Source organism: Prionailurus bengalensis, chromosome E2 (genome assembly GCF_016509475.1).
Source record: "Prionailurus bengalensis isolate Pbe53 chromosome E2, Fcat_Pben_1.1_paternal_pri, whole genome shotgun sequence".
Classification (NCBI taxonomy): domain Eukaryota; kingdom Metazoa; phylum Chordata; class Mammalia; order Carnivora; family Felidae; genus Prionailurus; species Prionailurus bengalensis.
The window spans coordinates 10,005,973-10,032,435 of record NC_057352.1 but is presented as its reverse complement, the minus strand read 5'-3'; the positions used below and the strand labels follow the sequence as shown (position 1 = coordinate 10,032,435).

At 59.7% G+C, this 26,463-nt stretch overlaps 1 protein-coding gene across 4 annotated transcripts in view; it reads left to right on the top strand.

Annotated features, from left to right (window-relative positions):
- BICRA (BRD4 interacting chromatin remodeling complex associated protein) overlaps positions 1-26,463 on the top strand; it is an 80,577-nt gene that overhangs the window by 44,730 nt on the left and 9,384 nt on the right. Inside the window, exons 2-7 of one of the 4 annotated variants that reach the window (XM_043600439.1) lie at positions 10,678-10,778; positions 11,991-12,036; positions 12,125-12,167; positions 14,074-14,139; positions 16,142-18,088; positions 18,641-18,817. In XM_043600439.1, the coding sequence (XP_043456374.1) occupies positions 11,996-12,036; positions 12,125-12,167; positions 14,074-14,139; positions 16,142-18,088; positions 18,641-18,817 (2,274 nt within the window). In that variant the 5' untranslated portion in view covers positions 10,678-10,778; positions 11,991-11,995. Of the gene's footprint in view, positions 1-10,677; positions 10,779-11,990; positions 12,037-12,124; positions 12,168-14,073; positions 14,140-14,331; positions 18,089-18,640; positions 18,818-26,463 lie in introns of those variants that run through there. The other 3 variants (XM_043600440.1, XM_043600438.1, XM_043600441.1) reach the window with 3 other exon arrangements.

Here is a 26,463-nt window from a genome sequence, read left to right as displayed (position 1 = left end):
TTGAATGAAACCAAATGCAGGTTCTGTTGACCAAGAAGTCAGGCTGGGAGTAGCTTTGGATAATGGGCGACTTCTTTAGCCCTGTTGACCTGTGAGGCCACCTCGTCACTGCCTGGGAACTGGTGGCTTGTGTTCAGTATGAGGGCAAAAGCCCTGGCGGGAGAACTTAAGACACAGAAACCCCTAGAGCGGTGGTTCTCCAAGCCTGGTCCCTGGGAGCTGATTGGAAATGCACATTCCCGGGCCCCACCCCAGACCTTCGGACTGTGAAATCCAGGCCTTACTTTAAAAGCCCTTCATGTGACTCTGCGGTGCGTGTTCAAGTTGAGGAACCAGGGGTCCAAAGCATGTGCCGTGTCGTCGGACCTCGTTTCCTCTTTGCTTCTCCGCGCTTGGTCCTGACCTTGAAGCCTTCCCTGTTGCCCGATGCTGTGGGAGGTCCTGTGTCCCGTCGACATTGCCATTCCTTCGGCTCCTTCCCCCCCCCCCCCCTTTGCCATTTTCACTCCTTGGAGTTTCCTCCGCGTTTTATAAACCAGCTGTAAGGAAAAATGTGAGGGGCGCCTGGGTGGCTCGGTCGGTTGAGCCCCCGACTTCGGCTCAGGTCCTGATCTCACGGTCCGTGGGTTCGAGCCCCGCGTCGGGCTCCGTGCTGACGGCTCGGAGCCTGGAGCCTGCTTCGGATGCTGGGTCTCCCTCTCTCTCTCTCTCTGCCCTTCCCCCTCTCGCACTCTGTCTCTCAAAAATAAATAAACATGAAAGAAAAGTTTTTGAAAGAAAAAATGTGAAACCTTGTCAAACGTGCAGCTTTACAGCCGCATTTAGGACGGCGGTGAACGGCAGAAAGTTTTGGGGGGGGGGGTGATGCACAAAACATAAACACCAGTTGCCGTCTGAGCAATGCAAGTTTTACAGGGCCCGCTTTTATGTTGTGCAACTAATTCCGTGAGTTTAGAACTCGAAAGGTCGCGGAAAATCAAGGTGGTGTAGGTTTTAGCTGCTGTCCGCGTTGCTTTTCTGTCTCTCTCTTCCCCAAAGGGGTGGGAGTGGGCGAGGAATCAACATTTTTTCCCTGTTTTCCCTTTTTTGGCTTTGAAATAGACACAGCATGCCAGTGGCTACACATCCAGGGCCGAGCTAGCTCTTACTGGGCCTTCCAGTGGAACTGAAGGAGTTGCCTCCTCTGGGAGGGCACAGTCCCCTCGTCTCCTTTGTGTGAATTAGAACAGAGTCCTTCCTCCAGGTGGATGTTGCCCTTCTCTGGGTCTCACTGGCACGAGCAGAGCCTCCGCTGGGATTTGAGGCCCCGCTTGTCCGCCAGACTCGATTCCTTTGTGTAGTCAACAACCTGTGCAACCGTCCATGGTGGTTTGTGTACATGTACTGCATACCCAGTATGGACCGGACGCGTCTACCTTAAAACGTACGCGCTGTATTAGTTTTCCTGCGGCTGCGCTGGCAAATCCCGCAAACGTGGCGGCTCGAAATACCAGAAATTTATTCTCTCACAGTTCTGGAGGCCACGCGTCCGAAATCAAGGTGGTGGCAGGGCCACCAGGGTCCTCGAGAGTTGTGCCTCCTGAAAGCTCTAGGGAAGAAGATTTCTTTTGAGCCTCCGGCTTCCGTGTCTTCACCTTTTGTCTGTGAGAAGGTCACTGGTCATCGGATTTAGGGCTCACCCGGCTGCCGTAGGAGGATCTGATCTCAAGGTCCTTCGTTACGTCTGCCAAGACCCTCATTCTGAATAGGGAAGACCGTGGTTACGGACCCTGGGTCGTAGACCTGTCTCTGGGGGGGGCACCACCCTGCAGGGCACTACAGATACCTGGGAAAAAAACCATAAGAGGGCAGCTTCTCGATGTTGCCTTATGTCGGGTCCACTGTGGGAACTCATCACTCAATCGGCCTGTTAGACCCAAGTGTGCGGGAAATGAACTTGAGGGTTCTATGTTTCAGGACGGCGTAAGGCGGAGGGGGCCCGAGTGGGTCACTGGAGGAAGGTGGGAGCGGTAAGGGCGTTGGAGGAAGTCCACTCCCTGGGGTTGGGATGCGGGGGTGGGGGGAGGCAGCTAGCCAGGCTGGCACCATCACGTAGCTCCCGTGAGCTTGGGAGCCTGTCGGCCTAGGTTCAGATCCCGGCTCTGCGGACCCAGTGACTTTGGGCAAGTCACCTAACCCTTCCGTCTGCCTCAGTTTCCCCAGCTACGAAGCAGGTACGAGGATCATAGCACCTACTACAAAGGATTGTTGTCGGAATGGAGTGTCGTAGGGCAGAGTGCTTGGAATAGTCCCGGGTACTTGGGAGGTGCTCTCCCAACCTTGGCTTTGGTGCTGAAGAGGAGGAAGCAGGACGTAGGGGCAGCCGGGGGGCAGAGGGGACAGACCCCGCCCACCTCCCGTGCCTGGATTTCCAAACACCGGTCTGAGGGAGGCGCCTAAGTAGGGGTGCAACTTGGGCTTGGGCAGGTCAGGCTTGTGGCCAGTGCGCAGGGAGCTGGCACAGAGGGGCCGGAGGCCAGGGGACCCTGGCCACTGGGAGGCAGGCTTTATATCGTCATTTGTGTGTGGCTGGATTGATGTTTTTACCCATGGACTCGCGCCCACATCCCATATGCCAGCGCCGCGGCTCGGTTGGTTAAGCGTCTGCCTCTTGGTTTTGGCTTGCGGTTTTGGGGGTTCGAGCCCCGCCTCAGGCTCTGCGCTGACGGCGTGGAGCCTGCTTGGGATTCTCTCTCTGCCTTTCCGTTGAGTGACTCTTGTGAACGAGTGAGTGAGTGGACACAACGATGCAGTAAAACCCTGGACCGCGAGTTAACGTGCCCCGCGAGTGCCCCACGCGTCGAGCAAACATTTCCAGTAAGTTTCAACTTGAGGAACAAGCGAGGCCTGGCGCTTGCGAGCGGTCCCTGTGCCGTCACACGTCACCGGATCACAACTGAGCCGACGGTTCTGGAAGTTCGCTTTGATAGCACCAATGCTTTGGATTGCAAGCACGCTTCCGGAACTCAGTGGGCTTGCAGACCGAGGTTTCGCTGTGTTCAAAATGCGTGGCAAGCGGGGGGGGACGTTGGCACGGATTACGTGGTGCCTGCTGTGGTGTGGAAAGGTGGTCGCGGGGGCTCCCTGTTGGACCAGGTGTGACCCCGTGGTCGCTGGGTCCTGGGGGGCGTCTCACGAGGTCCTGAGCGGCCAGCGCCGGGGGCTCAGGCAGCGTGTATCTTTGCCAGTCGCTGAGGAAGCGTTTGAGTATTTTATTAACGACGGGTGCAGCCGGCCGTGAGCGAGCAGGCCGGGTGGACGGTTGGGTGACGAGAAATGGTGGGGGTCTGCGTGTGGGCAGGGACGGTGGCCGCGGAGAGGAGGAGAGAGCCGGGGAGGGGTGGGAGGTGGAGTGGGTGAGACTTGGGTGGAGTCAGAGGCCTGAGGTCCAGGCGGGTCCTTAGTCCCTGGGGCGGGCTGTGTGGCCTAGGGCTTCCGGGTAGATGCCCCCGTGGACCAGGCAGAAACCAAATTGCTTTCCGTGACCCTGCCTTGGAAGTCAGCAGCGTTTCTGTCGTGCCGTCCTGGTTGAAGTGGTCGCACAAGCTCTTTTCGATCCGAGGGGGATGGCAGGGTGGCCCTGGGGGGGGGGGTGGATCCGGGGAGATCAGTGACGCTGTCGCAGCTGTTTTCGGGAAACGTGATATGCCGCGGTGGCTTAAAGCCACGTCGGGGCGCCTGGGCGGCTGGCTCGGCCGGTTGCGTGTCCACCTCTCCTCGATGTCGGCTCAGGTCATGATCTTGGGGTTTGTGAGATCGAGCCCTGCATCAGGCTCTGAGCTGACCATGCGGAGCCTGCTTGGGATTCTCCCTCTCCCTCTCTCCGCCCCGCCCCTGCTCACACACACTCTCTCTCTCTCAAAATACTTGCCTCCATGTCTGTGGTCACCGGTAGGTCCCCTAGGTGGCTGTGCTTCTAGGGCTCGACCGGGCGTGAGCGGGGCCGGTGCAGGAGACGGGCATGTGACTCTTGTCCCCCCGCGGGCTAGCCCAGGCTTCTTCCCACGGCCGCTGGGCAGAGGGCGGGAGCGTGCCAAGGCCAGCCCAAGTTCGAGGGGTGGAGCGACAGACCCCATCTCTTGGTAGGAGGGGCTGCAAAGCATACGGGACCAGGGAGAAGAATTTCTGGCCACGTTTGCAGTCAACCACAGCGACCCTTTGCTCAGCTCCCCTTTCTACCAGTCCTCTTCCATTTTGCTGAGCCCTCTCCATCCGTGATGCCCTCGACCCACGGAAGGCCGAGAGAGTCCTTGAGACGGGTCGCCAGGATACCTGGAGATGCGAGCTAGACGATCAGGTTGCGTGCCGCTGCAGATAATGGGAACCGTAGTGGTGGGTTGAGCTGTAAGGATTACGAAGTCTGGAGGCAGGCGGTCCATGAGGAGTTGTTGAGAACCCAGTCTTCTTCTGTCCTCCCAACCGCTATCCTCCGCAGGCGTGCCTACCTGCCTTGGGTGTGTTGCCTCATTGTTGCAAAATGGCTGCAACAGCCCCAGGCATCTCAGCTGTATTCAAAGCTGGAAGTGGGGCGCAAAGAGATTTTCTCCCTAGGGGACCTCTGTCTTTATATTCTGGAAGAAAAATTTTCCCCCAAACAGCCCACAGTCTTCCCCAAAATGTCTCATTGAGCAGAACCCGGCGGTACCCTTTGGCTTTTCCTGTTTGCAGAACCGTCCAAAGGGTACAGAACCGTGAGTGAGTGCAGAACCGTGGCTACCCTAGCTGCCAAGAAGCCTAGGGAAGCGAACGATACAGGGGGTAGGGGTGCCACTGATTCAGTCTAATTATTTTATTTTAACGTTGTCCTTCTTTCGAGAGAAAGAAAGGGGTGGAACGCGAGCGGGGGAGGGGCAGAGACAATCCCAAGCAGGCTCCGCTCTGTCAGCCCAGGGCTCGATCCCACGACCTGCGAGACCATGACCTGAGCCGAAATCAAGAGTCGGACGCTCAACCGACCGAGCCCCCCGGGCGCCCCTAGCCCAATTATCTTCAAGCCACCTTGACCGCGACCCACCGGAGGAAATGTGTCCACGTACGGACGCACGTAATTGAAAGCGATCTCACACACCGATATTTAACGCTTTACCCGTGCCTGGTGCCTTTTTAATATTTTCTAGTCTGTTCCGTTCCATTTTACTCTATAACCATTCCGCCCCCCCCCAAAAAAAAAAAAAATCCTGGTCACAACCTGCTAATTTGATTTCACAACCCTCCAAGGCGTGACCCATAGTTTGAAAAAGACTGACTCAAAACAGCCTTTGTTTACATCTCGGAGCTGGCAAGTGTTACTCTGAACAGCATCAGGGCTTCTGTGAGTAAGGCGGAGGGAGGGTTGGGGAAGTGGTGTTTGCAAAACGCCATTGCCAGCGGGAGGCTTTGCTGCACCGTCTTCTCTCCTTCCTGTGGCAAAGGATACAATTCTGTCCGCTTTCACTTTTGTTACCTGTCACTGTCCCGGGCGGGGCGGGCGGGGCGGGTACTGACGCTCACCCTGGGAGGTGAGAATCGGCCCGTTTTCTGGAGCTCCGCGGAGGCTTTCAATTCCGGGTCCTGCTGGGCCGTCTGGCTTGTGCCGAGCTCCTGATGACAGTGCAGAACTCGGCTTGCGTTACCCGCGCGCGGGAGGCATTCCCACGATTTTCTGGAAGGACGCTCTGACATTGTTGCGTCACGGCTGCTCCCTGGAGCTGCTCTCTTGAGCTCCTGGCTTTTCCTGCTTTTTATAGCGAGCGGATGGCGAAGAATGAGGGCTCCAGAATCACGGGGTCTGAGTTCGAGTTCGGGCCCCCGGACGTGCGGTTGCGGGGGGGGGGGGCGGTGTCCTGACCCCTCTTGGGTCCCGGTTTCCTGAGCTGGTGACCCGCAAGGCAGCATTTTTCTTCCTGCCTTCCCGGTGACCCGGAGGGTCCCGTGGATATGCAGTTAGCACGAGACCTGATGCTGGGGAGGCACTCGGCCTCGGCTGAGTGTGTGGGGCGGCGCCTCTCGTGGGTCGGCTGTGGCTCCGTGTGCCCCCTTTGTCGTGGGACTCGGGCAGAGCCACGCGGTGGCTCTTAAAGCGTCTGCTCTGAGGGAACGCGGGGCATCCATTCCTGTGTGGACGACTTTGGGTTGGCAACTTTGTGCATTAATTGTGGCCCCCCCACCCCCAGTCACTTTTTTTTTTTTCAACGTTTATTTATTTTTGGGACACAGAGAGAGCATGAACGGGGGAGGGGCAGAGAGAGAGGGAGACACAGAATCGGAAACAGGCTCCAGGCTCCGAGCCATCAGCCCAGAGCCCGACGCGGGGCTCGAACTCACGGACCGCGAGATCGTGACCTGGCTGAAGTCGGACGCTCAACCGACTGCGCCACCCAGGCGCCCCGCCAGTCACTTTTTTAAAAGCTTTTGAGTATGCTTGTTGTTGAGACGGGGGGAGGATTCAATGCCACCGCTGGACACGCGTCCCAGGGTCAAGGATCGGGTCTGCTTTTGCTCCTTAGGGTATCCCGCGATGAGGGTATCCCCGTGCTGGACGCACTGGGCTTCAGGGGTGCCCTTTGTACCAGGCCGCTCTGAACGAATGAATGGGTTTGTCTTCTCTTGTTCCGCACGGTCACTGATTCCGTCCGCGAATATTCACCGAGCCCCCCCTGTGCGGGCACCGGCATCCCACAGGCAAGAAAACACAATGAACCATCAGACAGACAGTCATGCGATACTTGGGATTAAAGGATGTTTTTCAGCAAACGTTTCTCACCGCGGAAAACGTCACGCGTGCACCGAGTAGAGACCAGGGCAAAAGGCGGGCCCCCTCCTCTTCAGCCAACCTGGTCAGTCTCCAGGTTTCCACCACTCTGGCCAGACCAGCCCTGCCCGCGATGGGTATGGCCTCAATCCGCGCTGCCCCGGGACGGCGGCCACCGGCTGCGTGCGGCTGTTGAGCGCCTGGCAAGCGGCAAATGTGATCGAAAGGAAACGTTAGGGGCGCCTGGGTGGCTCAGTCCGCTAAGCGTCCGAGTCCTGCTTGCGGCTCGGGTCGTGATCTTGCGGTTTGTGAGTTCGAGCCCCGCATCGGGCTCTGCGCTGACAGCTTGGAGTCTGGAGCCTGCTTCGGATTCTGGGTCTCCTCTCTCTCTGCCCCTCCCCCACTCATGCTGTGTCTCTCAAAAATTAAAAAAAAAAAAAAAAAAAAAGATTCCCTCTCTGCCCTTCTCCCCCACTCACTCACTCTCTCTCTAAATTGAAATTAAAATTTAGGGGCGCCTGGGTGGCACAGTCGGTTAAGCGTCCGGCTTCAGCCAGGTCACGATCTCGTGGTCCGTGAGTTCGAGCCCCGCGTCGGGCTCTGGGCTGATGGCTCGGAGCCTGGAGCCTGTTTCCGATTCTGTGTCTCCCTCTCTCTCTGCCCCTCCCCCGTTCATGCTCTGTCTCTCTCTGTCCAAAAATAAATAAACGTTGAAAAAAAAATTAAAAATAAAATAAAATGAAATTAAAATTTAAAAAAAGTTTTTTCAAAAATCTTTGATAGTCTTCATTGTCCTTTTAGAAAAAAAAGTTGTTTTATTCTGAGAGAGACAGAGAGGAGAGAGAATCCCAAGCAGGTTCCGTGCTGTCGGCTTAGAGCCCCACGTGAGGCTCGATCTCATCCACCATGAGATCATGACCTGAGCCAAAATCAAGAGTCAGACGCTTAATGAACTAAGCCACCAGGTGCCCCAATTGTCCGGGTTTTTTTTAATTCTTTTTTTTTTTTTTTTAACCACGGTAAAATACACATAACATACAATTGACTACCTTACCCATTTTTAATTTTTATTTATTTTTTAATGCTTATTTGTTTTTGATTAAGAGACAGAGTGCGAGCATGGGGAGGGGCAGAGAGAAAGAGGGAGACGCAGAATCCGAAGCAGGCTCCGGGCTCCGAGCTGTCGGCACAGAGCCCGACGCGGGGCTCGAACCCACGGACCGTGAGCTCGTGCCCTGAGCCGAAGTCGGACGCTCAACTGAGCCACCCAGGTGCCCCTCATTTGTGTCCTTCAAGCCTCCTTCTGCCTGCTTGTGTGAAGGGCTGCAGGGTACCTGGTTAGCCCCGCGTGGGCACGTTTCTTTGGCCGCGATGGCCGTGGCTTCTCCATAACCACTCCGTTTGGCCTCATTTATCTCACCTGAGAAATGGGCGTAAAGCTGGCCTTGGAAGGATGCGAGGGGGCGTGGTGCTGGGCGGCTTAAGTGGGACCGTGTCATGACCCATCACGGAAGCTGGTGACATATACAGCCTTCCTCCCGCGGTGCTCACGCGGCAGCTGGCACCTGGTGGAAAAGCTGGAGCCTGGGGGGCTTTTTTCCCCAACCTGACTGGCCGGAAAGCTTTGGGGGGTTGCCACACCGGCTCATGTCCACAGCGGCAGTTGAATGCTTGCGAAACACTTTGGCACACGTGAGGACTGAAGGCGTTCGTGCATAACGATCCCGTGGCGGGGGACGTGCCGTTAGCCCCCTCGGCCTGGTGGGGAAACTGAGGCACGGGGGGTGGGGGGTGAGTAACTGGTCGCGGGGCACACAGGCTGGGCGGGAACCCGGGCTTCTAGATCCAGGGAAGGTCCTGGGCATCAGTGTGAGACCATGGGGGACAGGAGGCAGGGTCAGGGCTGACCTTTTCTCATCAGCCGGCCGCGTTTGGCAGGGCTCACAAAACAGCGACATCAAGGGCAGTATCGATCCCAGTGCCTGCTGTGTGCGCACGACAGCCCAGGCCCTGTCCTCAGAGACTCTCCACCAGCAGAGGAGACACAGGGACTGTGATTATATGCTTTTGGCCCAGGAACACATCGAGGCTGTGACCATCGGAATAAAGACGCACGGATAAAAACATTCTCCTGGGGCGTCTGGGTGGCTCAGTGGGGTAAAGCGTCCGGCTCTCGGTTTTGGCTCAGGTCGCGATCTCGCTGTTCCCGGGATCTGGGATCGAGCCCCGTCTCGGGCTCTGCGCTGACGGCGTGGAACCTGCTTCAGACTCTCCACACTGCCCCCTGCCGCCCTCTCTGCTCCTCCCTCCCCTGCTCGCTCGCTCTCTCTCGAAATCAATAAGGAAACTTGAACATTTTTTTCGGCGAGACGTCAGGAGCCTCCCGCTGGACATGTACCCCCGGACCCCCCGTCTGGAGAGTCCCGTTCAGGAAACTCGCGCTCCTGGGCGCAGTTCTGCTGGCCCGAGGTCTGCGGAGCTGGGACCACACCTGAAACTCCAGGCTGGGAGGAGGGAAGGAACCAGTGGGAAGCTGGGTGCTTGTGAACACCGCCAGGCCAAGGCGGTGCATCCAGATGGGACACGGATCCCAGGATCCCACGTTCCTGGGTCTTGTGACGGATTGCTTCCTAGGTCTTCCCAGGGCCGGGCGCAACCACTCCTCTCCCCCCTCCCTGCCCCTCCCTTTATCGCTGTTTCGGATCTGAACTATTCCAAGCATTCATGAAATGATAACAGGCTGTTGGCAGCTTCATCTTCTCCTGACATTTTTGCCATAGTTGCTTCAGATTCTGAAAGGAAAACAGCCTGACGAGAGGAACGTCCATCCGCGGGATAGGTGGCTAAGAGCGGGGACTCTTAGCCGGCCTTGGCTCAGGCCCCGGCCTGGCCCCTTACCAGTTGAGGGCTCCTGGGAGTAGACATCACGGGCCTGAGCCTCACTTTCCCCCTCTGTGGAATGGGGCTAATAAAAGTGCCTATCCCGGGGGCGCCTGGGTGGCTCGGTCGGTGAAGCGTCCGACTTCGGCTCCGGGCACGATCTCACGGTTCGTGGGTTCCAGCCCCGCGTCGGGCCGTGTGCCGACAGCTCGGAGCCTGGAGCCCGCTTCGGATTCTGTGTCTCCCTCTCTCTCTCTCCCTCCCTCCGCTTGCCCTCTGTCTGTCTCTCTCTTTCGAAAATAAAGAGGGATTTAAAAAAAAAAAATTTTTTTTTTAATCTTTAACATTTTTTAAAGGTTTTTTTAAAGAATTAAAAAAAAATGAAAACATTAAGAAACAAAGAAAAGGTGAAATGGGTTCGTGTGGGTAGAGCACTTAAAACCAGAGGCGGGCCGACACCCTCCCCTCCCCGTGGCCGTTCTGTTCCAGTCGATCCCGTATCTGCCGACACGTGTAACCCACAGATCGATACCGATGCGCTGCCCTGGTCACTTGGGGACGCGTGAAAACGCTTGAGTGGCCCAAAGCACCTGTTCCCGCTGAGGCTGGACGAGGCAGCACTTTGACCTCTCATTTCACCTCTCACGATGCTTAGCGCCACCCCGTTTACATCCTTTCCGCTTCTCGTTGGCGGTTTGGCTGTTAAAAACGGCCCCCCCCCCCCCCGGCCTAGCACCAAGCGTCGCCCCGGGTCCCCGAGGCGGCCGTGCAGAACGGAGGCGCCTCGGATAACGAGAATCGACTGTTTGCTCAGGTCGAAGCCTCAGTGAATTATGTCGTGTAAGTGCCAGCTTCGTGCCCGGCTCAGGTGACACCGTATGGCCAGCCATCGCGCTCCGTGCGCGATAACGGCCGGTGTTGGCTCTCGTGCTGTTAAACTTGTGTTTGACCCCTTCCTTCCTCGCTGCAGCTCCCTCCCTGTCCCTGGCTTTCTCTCTCACAGCCTCCCTCTCGTTCTGTCTCCACAGCTGGCCCCCGAAAGGACGCTCCCCAAGTCCCCAGCCGGGGGCCCCGCATAGACCTGGAGTGGACACCCCCTCCTTCCCTTCATGATTCGTTTGTAGCGCAGGTAACCGGCCGAGGGTCCCGGTGCGTGCCCCGAGGGGCGTGTGTCCCTGATTCCACCTCCCTGGGCCCACCTTGACCCCTGGGCGGAGAAGGAACGTTCCTTCCTGGCGGAGCCTGGCTTAGCCCCTCCGTCTCCGGCCTTGGACCGCCCCCGCCCCCCCCTGCCCCGGGTCATTTGGACCATCCCCCTGCCTCCCTGCCAGCTGCAGGTGGGGATCTTCTCCCCACTTCCCCCTTTTCTCCAGATGCTTTGCAGGTCCTGCCTTTCTGTCCCCTGGCTGGGCTTCCCCCCACTCCCCGCCCCAGCCCCTGCCCCGGGCTGGTTGGGGAGGGCAGGACTCGCCGGCCACAGGAAGAAGGAAGCGTTGGTGGGGCTGGGATGTGGAGGCGGACAGAACATGTTGTCACCGCTGCGAAAGGCAGCGAGAGCCGGGGAAGGACCTCCAGGGACGGTCCCCGCGGCCAGTCATTGCTGTGTGTTGGGGGGAGCCTGTGCCTGCCGGCTTCGCAGGCCCCGAACCAACTATGAGAAGCCCCTTCCCGAGACTCTTTATGCCCCTGGAGTGCTTGGGGGGTCCTGGGAGTTGGGGTGATGGTTGGGGGTGGCGGTCACAGAACGCTGTCACGGGGGAGGGGCTCTAACCAGCTGGGGGCGCACGTGAGGTTTTGTATGTGTCTGTGTGTCGCGGGGAGGGGAACCCACGACAGTCACCACATCCTCGGTGAGGTTCGGGACTGTTCCCGCGTAGGGCAGACCCTGCGTTCAAGGCCTGGCTCTGCCCCCTGTTGGCTGGGAAATGGATGACAGTCTCCATGTCCCCAGTTACTCCTCTGCGACGTGGGGATGGCAGGACCTCCCCCCTTGTGGGGTACCGTGAGGATTGAAAGGGTTATGTGGGCGTGAAGGCCTCAGCGCAGGCCCACATGCGATCAGGGCTCACATAGTCTCAGTCAGTGTCCTCATCGGGGGCATCAGATGCCGGGTAAGAGGTCGGGGAGGAGGAAAAGGCAGCTGTCTCCGGGCGGGGGGGGAGGGGGGGCTCCTGGAAGGCTCTCCCCGCCCCCACCCACACCTGTAGACTCCAGGGAACAGACACCCTGACCTTCCACGGACGTTGGGCCCAGGGAACTGTCCTTGAAGGGAGGGTCCTGGCGTGCCGCACAGACGTCTAACCTTGTGTCCCCTGCCCTCTTCCCGCCCCACCCCGTGCAGTGGCGATGGATGATGAGGATGGGAGGTGCTTACTAGACGTGATTTGGTGAGTAACGGCCTCCTCCTGCCCTCCCTGCCCCCCCCCCGCCTCCCCCCCTTCACCTCCTCAGTGTCTCTCCTCTTCTGTCTTTCAGCGACCCTCAGGCCCTCAATGACTTCTTACATGGATCCGAGAAGGTGAGTGCTGGGGCAGGGAGGGGCCTCCCTGGGGTAGGGGGCTGTGGAACTGGGGGGCCGAGAGACCTGTGCCCCGGATTCAGTAGACCTCCGCCTCGTGCCTTCTGTGAGCTGAGCCCCCGGGGTCATGGCCAGAGCAGAGGAGGTGGCAAATCCCTGCCCTCACACCGTACACGTTTCCTCGGGGAAACAAAGCAGTCACCGACCACACCCTGCAGAGCAGGATAAAAATAAGAATGTCACTTGCACAACAAAATAGTTTCAAACAAAGCGGGGGGGGGGGGGGGGGGGCGGGGGCTTCTTCAGTGTGGGCGGGGAGGTGACATTGAAGGCCAAAGTGGAGGATCAGAGGGAGGCACCCATGCTGCTCTGGGCAGAAGGGCAGGCAGAAAAATGCAGGAAAACATGCTACGGTCAGTGAACAGAAAGAAGGCTGGTGGGGCCGGACTGAAGGGGAAACTGGTGGGGGGGGGGGGGACACTGGAGCGGACAAAAGTCACAGGTCACGAGGGGCCTGGAGCAAAGCAGGAAGTAGAAGCGGGCTGAGCCATGAGGAGTCGTATCGGTTGTCTGGGGCTGTGTAACAAATTATCCCGACGCTTAGTGACTTAAAGTTTGTTAGCGCTGTCACAGCTCCTGAGGGTCGGGACTTGGGCAGCCGCTTCGCTGGGTGCCCCTGGCGCGGGGGCGTCTGTCCTGAGGTTGCAGTCAGGATGTCGGCCGGGGCCGCTGTCATCCGAAGGCTTGTCCGGGGCTGGAGGACGGGCTTCCACGATGACGCGTTTCTGTGGCTGTTGGCCAGAGGCCTTGGCTCCTCAGCACATAGGCCTCCCTGTAGGGACAGCTTGAGTGTCCTCAGGACGTGTCACTCTGGCTTCCCCCACAGTGAGTGACCCCAGGGCCAGGGCCAGGAGGAAGCTCAGTGCCTCTTATGATCTCACCACCGAAGTCACTCTGTATTCGTGAGAAGTGAGTCACTGAGCCGGCCCGCGATCACAGGGAGGGGAACGTAGCGCCACCTCTTGGAAGGAGAAGCGTCAGACGACTGTGGTGTGGCGGCGAGGACGGCGGGACGATGGCGGCCGGGGCCGTGGGGTGGGCACTAAAGCGGGGGGGGGCTCCGGGTGCTGGCTTTGGGGGTCCGTCTGGAAGGCAGAGCCGACTAGACCCGCTGGTGGAGGAGTCGTTGAGGAGGAGAGTGTGCGAATGCCTCCTAGATTTGAGTGGGTTGTGTCTTCTGAGGCTGGGGGTTCGGGGGGACAGATTCCACGAGCACAGGGGGGCCCCTCGTTGGCAGTGCTGGGCGCCCGGGGTTCTGGAGAGACATCCACGTGGAAAGAGACTGGGGAGGCTCAGCCGTGGACGCACATTCCGTGGGCCCTTCCGTGGACGTCAGGTGCTGTTTCAGACATGCGCCTTGGGAATCAGGTCCCTGCCCTCCCGGAGTCAGGCTGGGCATGGGCGCTAGGGGCCCAGATGGTGGGGGGGTGGGGGGCACGCCGGGCACTTGGGCCACATAGAGAAAGGAGTGACTTAGTAAGGAGAGACGGGTGGTTGTTGGGAGAAGGTGGCGGGTCCGTCGGGTCCCGAAGGATGTGCTGGGATGAAGGCTGAAGGCGGGGCTCAGCTTGGGCAGAGGCACGGAGGCAGGAGTCTAGAGTTCAAGGCAGGCGCGTCGGGAGAGCCTCGGACTCCGTGCCGGGGACACCTTGGGTTTTAAACACGCCTCCAAGCCCCTTTCTTTGGGGCCTCTTTTCTGGAGGCAGAGTGTCCCGCGATGCTGACGCCCCAGGTGCCGTCTTTGTCCCCTGGTCCTCTGTGACTTCAAATTGGTTTTTGTTCTAGAGCAGGGCCAGCCCGCTGCCCAGCTGACCTTGACCTGGGGTGGGGGCGGGTCTTGTTGCAGCTGGATGGTGACGACCTCCTGGATAACCCCGGGGAGGCCCAAAGTGCCTTCTATGAAGGTCCTGGGGTAAGTGACTCAGGGGTTCGGTGGGGGGCGGGGGGCGGGCTCTGAGTCACGGCCCGTGGTGCCCCTGGAGCGGCCGGCGGAGGGAGGCCCTAACGGCAAGAGGGAGGGGGGTCACGTTCACCCCTGAGGCGCTTTGCCTGGAGGAGGGTGGGGGGGGCCACGGGGGGTGGAGGTGGGACTAGGTGGGGTGGCCCTGGCTCTGCCCACTGGCTCCTCGGGAGAAGGGGAGGGTCCCGGGTCCCTGGCTTTGGGGCCTCGGGTCAGTTGGGACAGAGCGGTTCTGGGGAGTTGAGGCAGAGGTTCACCAGGGGACACTCGTCTAGGGAGCAGGCAGTGCGGGGGCCTGGGGGCCTGTCCCTGCTTAGCCGTGGTTGGGTGTCCCCCAGGGGAAGGGGATCGACTGACGCAGACCTCAGTCTCCATCTGGAAAATGGGGGTAGGGGTGCCAGGCAAAGCCCAGAGTGGGGAACGCAGTGGACGTTAATTAAGCACCTACTGTGTGCCTGACCGTGCCACTTGACCTTCCCTCTTCTTCCTCTTCTGCTGCTTCTCCCTTCCTCCCCCCTTCCCAACCCCCCCTTCGCCTCATCCCTCCCCCTCCTCCTCCTGTCTTCTCCCTCCTCCCTGTTGTCATAACTGTCATTTATTAACACTTACTGTATGCTACCCAGCCCTTTCCGGTCATTTTTACTTAGTGCTCACGACAGCTGTGATAATATGTTCTGAATAACTTATCTTTCATAATATAAATGATTAATCTAGAACCTGACCAATAAACCTTTATTTGACCCTTTATAGACCCAGGAACAGTGACGAGCCTGGATTCTGACTTTGTGATTAGTCATGTTGCCATCCTTTTTAAGTTTCTTTTACCTATCTATCTATCTATCTATCTATCTATCTATCTAGAGAGTAGGGGAGGGACAGAGAGAGAGGGAGAGAACCCCAAGCAGGCTCCGTGCTGTTAGCCCAGAGCCAGACACGGAGCTCAGTCTCGCGAACCACGAGCTCCTGACCTGAGTCGCAATCAAGCGTCGGACGCTCAACCGACTGAGCCACCCAGGTGCCCCGTATCACCCTTTTTTAACACCCGTGAAGCCCCTGGTCCGGCTTCAAGCCCCCTGCGTGTGATGTCCGTGAAGGTCATGACCGTCCTAGGAGGCAGGTTTGGTTGTGGCCATTTAAGTGGTTAAGAACTCAGAACCGTCCGGGTCTGGGCTGGGGGCTGATCGGGAGCCACATCCGGCCAAGCAGTCCCCTCTCTCCGTCTGGGAAAGGAGGGTGGGGGCGCGCAACTGTCGCCTGTGCCGCATTTGCTCAAATGTCCGTGCGTGTCTCGATCGTACGTGCCTGGATCGCAATCCGGGACAGCGTGGAAGGCGCTGAAGATGCGTCCGACTCAGCACGGCCGGCCCAGAGTAAGGCCCCCGACGGTAGCTGCCGCTGTCCCTAACGAACACAACCCCGGTCTTCGATCCGGAAGCTTTGGGGGCCGGGCGTGTTTCAGAACTCCGGGTCCTCTCAGGGGTTCCGGGAAAGGGATGCGGGACGTCACGTGACACGCTGCTCCCCTCTCCACGGTCCGCCTCCGGAAGGGTCACGTCACGTGGGCAAACTGTGGCTCTCCCCGAGAGCGCCGAAATCACTTTTGGTCAGGGTTTGCTACCAAAAGGGTTAGGAAGGCGTTGGCGGCCTTCCGGGCGCCTTCTGAGCGCGGGAGCTGCACGTAGAGGTTTTATGGGCCTTTATGGCTCCTTCGAGAAGAGTTTTCATTCCGTTACGCGGACGCGTGCAGATGGGGAGAGCGAGGCCGGAGAAAGCAAGCCCCGGGTTGCACGGGAGAGCCCGGCGGAGGCTGGGATTCGAACGTAGGTGGCGGCCACGTCCAGGTGAAGCGTTCTCTCTGGCCGCGCCGGCACCCAGTGCCCTGTGCGTCAGCCCTGCCCTGCGCCAGCCCCTTGTTAACCTCTGTTCTTCCCTTCCCACCTCGCCCGGCCTCCAGCTCCACGTGCAAGAAGCTTCTGGCAACCACTTGAGCCCGGAGCCCACGCAGCCGGCCCCCAGCGTGGACCTAGACTTCCTGGAAGATGCCATCCTGGGCTCGCCTGCTGCGGGGGGCGGCGGCGGGGGCGGAGGGGGCGCCGACCAGCCCTGCGACATCCTCCAGCAGAGCCTCCAAGAGGCCAACATCACTGAGCAGACCCTCGAGGCCGAGGCCGAGCTGGACCTGGGCCCCTTCCAGCTGCCCACCCTGCAGCCCGCGGACGGCGGGGCGGGCCCGGCGGGGGCCGGAGGGGCCGCGGCCGTGGCCGCTGGGCCCCAGGCCCTGTTCCCGGGGGGCACCGACCTGCTGGGGCTGCAGGCCCCCCCCGCCGTGCTGACCCACCAGGCCCTGGTGCCGCCCCAGGACGTGGTCAACAAAGCGCTGAGCGTCCAGCCCTTCCTGCAGCCCGTGGGCCTGGGCAATGTGACCCTCCAGCCCATCCCGGGCCTCCAGGGCCTGCCCAACGGCAGCCCTGGGGGCGCCGCGGCGGCCACGCTCGGCCTGGCGCCCATCCAGGTGGTGGGCCAGCCGGTCATGGCACTCAACCCGCCCACCTCCCAGCTCCTGGCCAAGCAAGTGCCCGTCAGCGGCTACCTGGCCTCGGCGGCCGGCCCCTCGGAGCCGGTGACCCTGGCGTCGGCCGGCGTCTCGCCCCAGGGGGCGGGCCTGGTCATTCAGAAGAACCTCCCCACCGCCGTGGCCACCACGCTCAACGGGAACTCGGTGTTCGGAGGGGCCGGGGCCGCCCCCGCAGCGGCCGGCGGGGCGCCCTCGGCGGCCCCCGGCCTCGGCACGTCGCCGCTGGTCCCGGCGCCCAACGTGATCCTGCATCGCACGCCCACGCCCATCCAGCCCAAGCCCGCCGGCGTGCTGCCCCCCAAGCTCTACCAGCTCACCCCCAAGCCGTTCGCCCCCGCGGGCGCCACGCTCACCATCCAAGGCGAGGCGGGGGGCCTCCCGCAGCCGCCCAAGGCCCCCCAGAACCTGACTTTCATGGCAGCGGGCAAGGCCGGCCAGAACGTGGTGCTGTCGGGCTTCCCGGCGCCGGCCCTGCAGGCCAACGTCTTCAAGCAGCCTCCGGCCACCACGACGGGGGCCGCCCCGCCTCAGCCGCCCGGGGCCCTGAGCAAGCCCATGAGCGTCCACCTCTTGAATCAGGGCAGCAGCATCGTCATCCCCGCCCAGCACATGCTGCCGGGCCAGAACCAGTTCCTGCTGCCGGGGGCGCCCGCCGTCCAGCTGCCCCAGACGCTGTCGGCCCTGCCCACCAACGTCGGCGGGCAGATCCTGGCGGCCGCGGCCCCCCACGCGGGCGGACAGCTCATCGCAAACCCCATCCTCACCAACCAGAACCTGGCGGGCCCGCTGAGCCTGGGCCCCGTGCTGGCCCCCCACTCGGGGGCCCACAGCGCCGCCCACATCCTCTCGGCCGCCCCCATCCAGGTGGGCCAGCCGGCGCTCTTCCAGATGCCCGTGTCGCTGGCCGCGGGCAGCCTGCCCACGCAGAGCCAGCCGGCGCCCACGGGCCCCGCGGCCACCACCGTCCTCCAGGGGGTCACCCTGCCTCCCAGCGCCGTGGCCATGCTCAACGCCCCCGACGGGCTGGTGCAGCCGGCCCCCCCGGCCGCCACCGGGGAGGCCACGCCCGTCCTCGCGGTGCAGACGGCGCCCCAGGCGCCACCGGCCGCCAGCACACCGCTGCCTTTGGGCCTCCAGCAGCCACCGGCGCAGCAGCCCCCCCCCCAGGCCCCCGCCCCTCAGGCCGCCGCCCCGCCTCAGGCCACCACCCCCCAGCCCAGCCCGGGCCTGGCGTCCAGCCCAGAGAAGATCGTCCTGGGACAGCCACCCTCTGCCGCCACCGCGGCCATCCTCACTCAGGACTCCCTGCAGATGTTCCTGCCGCAGGTAAGTGGCCGGGGAGGGGCGCGGACAGGGGTGTGTGCTGCGGGGAGGGGCCGGGAGCTGGAGCTCAAGGTGTGTGTGTGCAGGGGGGGCGGGGAGGCGGCGACTGGGAGGGGGGCGTCTGGTGGGCTTGGGAGGGCGTCTCAGAGCGGCACTCCCTGCTCCCGGTGATGCGGGCTGTCCCCTCGGGGACGAGGAGGGGAAAAGACGAGGAGGGGGACTGACTGGCGGACAGGCTGACTGTCTGCTGTCCTGCTGGAGGGGATGAGAATCAGAGAGAGCCGGGCAAGACACAGACAGACAGATGGGGCGGGAGGCCGCGGGCGAGGTGGAGCCGGAGGACTGACGGGACCTGAGCGAAACGAACTTGCTGGGGTAGCAGGCCCCCTGGTGCCCGGACCCCCGGGGTCCGAGCCGCCCCGGCCTCTCGGTGCCCCTGCGCCCGGTCCCCACCACCCCCTGCTCTGGGACGTTGGGGAGGCCGGGATCTTGGGGTGGGGAGGCTGCGGGGGCCGTGGGGTGACCTTCTGACCCTGTGCGGGCTGCCCGTTTCAGGAGAGGAGCCAGCAGCCCCTCTCCGCAGACGGCCCCCACCTCTCCGTGCCCGCCTCGGTCATAGTCAGCGCCCCGCCTCCCGCCCAAGACCCAGCCCCGACCACCCCCACCGCCAAAGGAGCTGGCCTCGGCCCTCAGGCCCCCGACAGCCAGGCTTCCCCGGCGCCGGCCCCCCAGGTAGATGAACCCCAGCAGCCTCTGCCCCAGCTCAGACCGAGCCTTGCCCCTGCAAACCCCTCCTTCCTGCTCCCCTCCTCCCCCTCGCTCTGGCTGCCCTGCCTGCCTCTCTGTCTCGCTGGCTTGGGAAAGGTGTCCCTTCGCTCCCCAGATCTTTCCGGAGGGTCTCCTGGCAGCCGTGGGCTCCTAGGACCAGAGCCAGGCCTGGGGGAGCCCACACCGTAGGCAGGGACACGGGGTGCACACGGCAGGCACTTCATTCCTACAGTGACCGTTTTCGCCTCCCGAGGAGTAACACGGTCAGAGGGTTCGCATCTCAAAAGATAACGGGAGATGTAGCTTGAAAAGCCCTTTCTCCTGAGCCACGGATTCCCGCCCTGCCTCCCCGGGGCGGTGCTGTGGATCCTTGTCCACGCGTGGACAGGCAAGGCGGCACCTGGATTCTTTTCTTCCCACTTCGTACAAAAGCAAGAGCACACTCTGCATGCGGTGTCGCACCTTCTCTCGGTCAGGGACTCATCTCGGAGACGTTGCTTCATTCTTTCGCGGACCGCGCCGTTCTCCGCCGCGCCGACGGGCTGGCATTTATTTAACTGGTCCTTGTTGCCGAGCAGCTAGGTCCTTTCCAGCCTGTGGCTGTGAGGAACCAAGCGGCAAGGCATGACCGTCTGTACGTCACTTTGCGGGGCGGGTTCTCAAAAAAGGAGAGCGCCGGGTCTGTCCCAGGCGTCTGTGGTTGTGACGGGTGGCGCCTGATCGCCCTCTGTGGAGTATCAATCGGGGCACCCTTTAGCAGCGGTGTGTCGTCTGTGCCCGTTTCTGCACGGCCTCAGCAGTGTACTGAACTTCGCCGGCCTGCCGGGTGACAAGCAGCTTCTCGCCTTGTTTCGGTTTGCGTTTCTGACCACGAGATTGGGCAGCTGTTCGTAGAGGTAGAGCTGTTTGTGCTTTCCGTCGAATCGCCTGCTCGTACCCCTTGCCGTTGAAAATTTGGGTTCCTGGCCATTTTCTTGTTGGTTTGTAGCAACTCTTTACATATGAGGAACGTTGGCCTTTGCCTCACGCGAGCCATCAGCACGTGGGAGTGCTTTTCTGGCGCCGATGTTGTACTCGCTCAAGAAGGACTCGTGGATAGGTGGACGAGCGTAGGCAAGGGGAGGAGGAGGCGATAACGTCAGCAAGGTGAGGGTGGCAGAAAGCATCACGGACTTTGGCCTTAGACGACCACGATTTCGCTCTCGGGTTCTGCTGCTTGCCCCGTGACCTTCAGCAACCAGTTCCTTCTTTCCTGAAACAGATGTTTGGGGAACGAGGGCGCTGAATAGGTGCCCGGGCTTGTGCTGACCCAGAGCAAAGCCCTGTACCCGCTGAGCCTCGATTTCTTCTTGCGCAAAATGGGAATCACAGGTTCTTACGGGTCTGTTAGGAGTAAACGAGCCACCATAGGCGTAGCCCAGGGTAAGCAGGCAGTAGGTATCCGCCATTTATCATTATTTTTTTTTTTTCAACGTTTATTTATTTTTGGGACAGAGAGAGACAGAGCATGAACGGGGGAGGGGCAGAGAGAGAGGGAGACACAGAATCGGAAACAGGCTCCAGGCTCTGAGCCATCAGCCCAGAGCCCGACGCGGGGCTCGAACTCACGGACCGCGAGATCGTGACCTGGCTGAAGTTGGACGCTTAACCGACTGCGCCACCCAGGCGCCCCTTTAATGTTTATTTTTGACAGAGAGAGAGAGAGAGAGAGAGAGAGAGACAGAGCGCAAGCAGGGCAGGGGCAGAGAGAGAGAGGGAGACACAGCATCCGCAGCAGGCTCCGGGCTCCGAGCCGTCAGCACAGAGCCCGACGCGGGGCTCGAACTCACGAGCCGCGAGATTACGACCTGAGCCAAAGTCGGACGCTCCAGCGACGGAGCCACCCAGGTGCCCCAGGACTTCGTCGTTTTAAAAGTGAGACCGTCCCGGGCAAACCAGGACGCGTTTGGTCACCCTCCTTAACTCCTCACGACCTTCCCCAGCCACATCGTCTCAAGCCACAGCCCGCTCCCTCCGCAGCCCAGCCCGCCCTGGCCCTTGCCTGGTTCGTGTTTCTCCGTAGCACTTCCGGCCGTGTGACCGACTGTCTAGTGTCCTTGTTTACACGGTTTTCGCCATACTGTAAACTCCACGAGGGCAGAGAGTTTTGTCCGTTGTCTCTTTGCCGTATCCCCAGTGGCCAGAACAGTGCCAGGCACGCAGCCGACCCTCAGTGAGCCTGTATTGAATAAACCAATGGAGGAAATCATTTATTGAAGAAACGAAACACACGTACAAAACAGCCCCGCCGGTGCTGGCTCTGTGCCGAGTACGCCCCAGTGGTATCAAAGGGAGAGAACGTTCTGGGAGGAGACGCGGTTCAGCCGCAGGTGAAACAGCCTGCTAGATGAAAGCATTGAAGGCAACGGGTTGCCCGTGAGGAGGCCGGCGAGGGTCCTGCCCTAGGCTAAGTGAGCAGGAACAGCCTCTGGGGGGAGGAAGTATTTGAGCTGAGGCCCGAAGAAGGAGAAGTTGTGGGGGAATAGCATGTGCAAAGGCCCTGAGGCCAGGGCCAACTTGGGATGCCAAGGAATGGAAAGTAGGCTGGAGGGGGGGGGCGGGGTGGAGCGAGATAGGGTCGGAGAGTTCGGCGGTGCCTCGTGGGCCAATGAGTTGGGCCCTGGCAGTCACGGGGCCATGGCCTTGTCTGATTATATGATTTTCAGTGATCCTTCTGGCTTCCACTGGAGAGTGGTTTGGTGGGCCACGTGAATGGAGGTCCAGAGATCCTCATGGGACAAGGACAAGGACAGTGCTTCAAAGGGGTGGTCACAGTGATGGTGGAGGCAAGTGGACAGGTTCAGGGGACGGTTTGGAGCTCGCTTCAGGATCAGAGGCACGAGAAGGAGGACGTTATGGGAATAACTTCGCGAACGATACCATTTCTCTTACGGTGAGACCTTGGATTGTGAGTACCTTGTCCTGGGAGCGTCCCTCGCAGGCCCTTGTGTTAGCGGACATGTCTAATAAATTGTAACTTGCTAGGCGAGCGAGGTCTCGCAGCCCGGGTCGTACGGGACGCCGAACGCCCCACGATCACAACTGAGCCTGTGGTTCTTGAAATTCACTTTGCTCTACGAGTGCTTTGGATTACAAGCATGTTTCCGGGACGAATTACGCTCGCACACCCAGGTTTTCCCGCGCTTCTGCGTGCTGTTCCGGACACTTTACACGCCTTAGCTCCTGGAAACCTCCCTCAGGTAGGCGGTGTTATTACTCCCATGTTACAGGTGAGGAAGCAGAGGCACGGGGCGAGGCAGTCGCTTGCCCGTGGTTCCCCAGCTGGTAGGGCCTGGATTCGAACCCTGACGGTTTGTTGCCAGAAACACCCGAGGGATGCAGGAAGCCAGAGCCGAGCGTGAATCACGGCTCTGCTTCACGTCGAGAGCAGGCATTCGGGGAGCAGATACGTGCCACGGAACAGTGGTAACGGTGCTGTGGCTGACCTTGGAGAAGAGAGGAGAGTGTGCACGGAAGCTGGTTCCCAGTCACACACACACACACACACACACACACACACACGGGTCCGCGCCGTGTAGGCGGGCTGTGGCTTTTGTGCCTACGAGAGCGCATGGCATGATGGGAGGTTCTGGACAGACGTCTGTTGGCTGAGCAAGTAGGTGGGTGGGCGGGTGGGGGGCTGACCCGGCGGACCATGAAGGCAACACAGAAACGTCAGCCGGGTCCCGACTTGCGATACGCGTGCACGCTCGTGTGCCAGGCCCGTCCCCAGGCTGGAAGGCTGCCGTCAGGTGGTTCTTTCGTGCGGCCCCCGTCCCCCGGGCACCTGCTTCGTGGCCAGCCTTCCGCAGGGACGTCCGGGTGAGGGGATTGATTTTGTCATCGATACCCCGGCTCTTGAAATTGTCCCTTGAGGGGGCTGTATCTTCAGGGGGGGGAACGCTGACCATCCCGCTCAGGGAGCGCAAAGCCTCCCGTGTATTGTTTATAGCGGGCTCTGGGGAAAAAAAAAAAAAAAAAAAGCCACCACCCTTGTCGCCGTTATTCAACAAGCGTTACTCGCGTGTGGTTTAAAAAATGCAGTTTGGGGCGCCTGGGTGGCTCCGTCGGCTGGGCATCCGGCTTCGGCGCGGGTCGCGATCTCGTGGTCTGTGAGTTTGAGCCCCGCGTCGGGCTCTGTGCTGACAGCTCGGAGCCCGGAGCCTGTTTCGGGTTGTGTCTCCCTCTCTCTGCCTCTCCCCTGCTCGCTCTCTCTCTCTCTCTCAAAATAAACTTAAAAAAAAATACAGCTTACAAAGAAAAAAGGGTATACGGTTAATTTCAGCGACTCTTCCTTTTCATGGGATTTCTGGTCCTTTCTGCATATAGACACCCCCCCCCCCCCGGCAGTTTCTTTGTAGAGTGCCATCTTGTCGCGTCATAGGGCAGGCACCGCAGACGTTTGAGGCCGGGTCGTTCTTCATCGTGGGGGGCCGTCCCGTGCACTGTGGCACGTGGGGTAGCATCCCCGGCCTCCGCCTCCTTGTTGCCAGGAACACCCCTTCTCCAGGTGGGACAACCATGGAGATCTTCAGGGGTTGCCGTGTGTTGCTTGGGGAACCGAATCACCTGGGCTGGGAACCGCCCCTGTGCACTTGGCCAGCATCCCTCGTTGTCTGAACTTGGACCCGGGGAGATGCGAGAGCCCGTGTGTGTGCAAGGTGGGCACCTACTTTTCCTTTGCGTTTACACACAGAAGCGCCCCGTCCCGTTCTGTATCTTGCTTTGCCCGTTCAGCGATACCTCTCAGACCCGACTTGCAGGCTTTTATTTTTTTTTTAATGTTTCTTTATCTTCAAGAGGGAGAAAGAGACAGAACGTGAGCAGGGGAGAGGCCGAGAGAGAGAGAGAGAGAGAGAGAGAGAGAGAGAGAATCCGAAGCAGGCCCTAGGCTCCGAGCTGTCAGCACAGAGCCCACCACGGGGCTCGAACTCACGGACCGCGAGATCGTGACCTGAGCCGAAACCAAGAGCCAGACACTCAACCGACTGAGCCACCGAGGCGCCCCTTAAAGATTGTATTTTTAAGTAATCTCTGCACCCAACTTGGGGCTCAAACTCACAGCCCCGAGATCAAGAGCCACGCGCTCTCCTGAGCGAGCCAGCCAGGTGTCCCTCCTCCGTTCTTTTTAAATTTTTTTTTTGACATTTATTTATTTTTGAGACAGAGAGAGACAGAGCATGAACGGGGGAGGGCCAGAGAGAGGGAGACACAGAATCGGAAACAGGCTCCAGGCTCTGAGCCGTCGGCACAGAGCCCCACGCGGGGCTCGAACTCACGGACCGCGAGATCGTGACCTGAGCCGAAGTCGGCCGCTTAACCGACTGAGCCACCCAGGCGCCCCTCCTCCGTTCTTCTTAAATGCTGGTCACAACCCCACTAAAATGACCGGGCTGGTCACAACCATTAGCCAATAGGCACTGGGTGTGGTTTGAAAACCACCGCCCAGGAGAACAGCCGTGGGGCAGTCATCAGGCGTGGGGACTCTGGAAACCCCACCCTGCCCCTTACAAGGCTGCGACCCTAGCCAGGTGACTGACTTCTCTGTGCCTCAGCTTCCTTCCCCGTAAAACAAAGGTGATGATAAGAGCATCTACGTCACAGGGTTGTGGTGAGGAGTAAGTTCATACGCGTTAAAATGCTCAAACGGGGTCAGGCGTGTTGAAAATGCCACAAGTGAAAAGAAGCCGGGCAGACGCTCCGTAAAGGGCCAGTAGTAACCATTTGGGGACTTGCGGTCTCTGAGCGTGGCCGTGTTGCAATAAAACTTTATTTATGGACACTGAACTTTGAATTTCCTATTATCGTCACCAGTCACAAAATATTCTCCTCCTGATTTCTATGCCACCATCTAAAAATGTAAACACACACACACACACACACACACACACACACACACAAAACAAGCCTCTTCTTAGCTTGTGGGCTATATACGGAATGATAGGCCAGGCTGGCCCCGTCGGCCCGTGGGCTGCAGTGCCCCGTAGTTTCGTTATTTATTGACGTGGTTCCCTGTTGGAGAGAATAGGGAAGGTGGCTTCCTGGGCAAACAGCGCTTCTATAAATACGCCGGTACCCAGGCTTTGCACGGTGGCGTGAAAATGCCTGCAGGGTACGTTTCTAGAAATGGAACTTCGAGATCAGAGAGTGGATGCGCTTCCCAGGCATTTTATGGAAGGCGTTGAAGCGATCGTGCCTTCGTGGGCTTTTGCCCGTGAAGCCTCCTCCGGTGGCTCCTGGCCAGGCCGCGGGATGTTCCGAATTCGCCACGGATGCCGTCCACATCTGGCCAGTGGGGCTCTCCTGGCGAACGGTCCCCTCGTGTGGTAGTTTTTTGAAACATGACCGGAAGACTCCTTCCGTGCCGATTTCGAGAACTTCTAAAACACGGAAAAGAACAAAGAAGGAAAATTAAGTCCGTGCAGGGGCCGCCGGTAACATTTGGGGGGGAGGGGGGTGTCGTGAAGTTTTCTTTCAGCCTGGTCTTCTCCCCCAACCCATTTCAGACATTTTTTAATTCGGGGGCGACTGGGGGGGCCCAGTCGGTTACGCGTCTTGATTCTTGATTTCGGCTCAGGTCACGATCTCACAGTTTGCGTGAGTTCGAGCCCCGCGTCGGGCTCTGCACTGACAGCTCAGAGCCTGCTTGGGATTCTCTCTCTCCCTCTCTCTCTGCCCCTCCCCTGCTCGCTGTGCCCCTCTCTCTCAAAAAACAAACTAAAAAATAAAACATTTCTAATGTTTAGCGTTAGGCGTTCTGTGCACATGGCTCAATCATCCGAAAGCAGTTCTTAGCGTTTTAAAGCCCCACCCCAGGCCTACCTTCCCAACCCGCCGGCCCCTGCAGGAAGCCACAATTCCTTATTTGGCCTATAGACTTCCGTGTTCCGCGCGTGTGCGGCCGGGGTTACGTGTGGATTTACGTTTCGCCCCCGTCTCCGACCGCCCAGAAGGTAGCACATTCTAGGCCCGTCTTGGCAGCGGGCAGAGAGTTTCCTGGATCCCTTGGTGCAGCTGGGCAGTGTTCCTCCGTATTCCTCCGCAGGGATGGACGTGAAAATGGGTCCATGGGGCGCTTTTGGTGTGCATTTCTCTGGTTACAAGCGAGGTTGAGCATCTCTCGAAATAGATGAGCCTCTGTGTTTCCTTTTCTGTGTGCTGTCTGATCATGCCCTTTGCCCCTTGTTCTCGCTGGATGTTAGTGATTTCTGGAGGCTGATGGCATATGCTCTGAATTACAACTGTTTCCCCCCGTGTTATCATTTGGTTTTTTTGACTTGGTTGGGGAGTGGGGGGGGGGGGTGCTGTGTTTGTCTGTATACATATATTTTTTTCATTTTTTTTTTCAACGTTTATTTATTTTGGGGACAGAGAGAGACAGAGCATGAACGGGGGAGGGGCAGAGAGAGAGGGAGACACAGAATCGGAAACAGGCTCCAGGCTCTGAGCCATCAGCCCAGAGCCTGACGCGGGGCTTGAACTCCCAGACCGCGAGATCGTGACCTGGCTGAAGTCGGACGCTTAACCGACTGCGCCACCCAGGCGCCCCTATTTTTTTCATTTTTAATGTT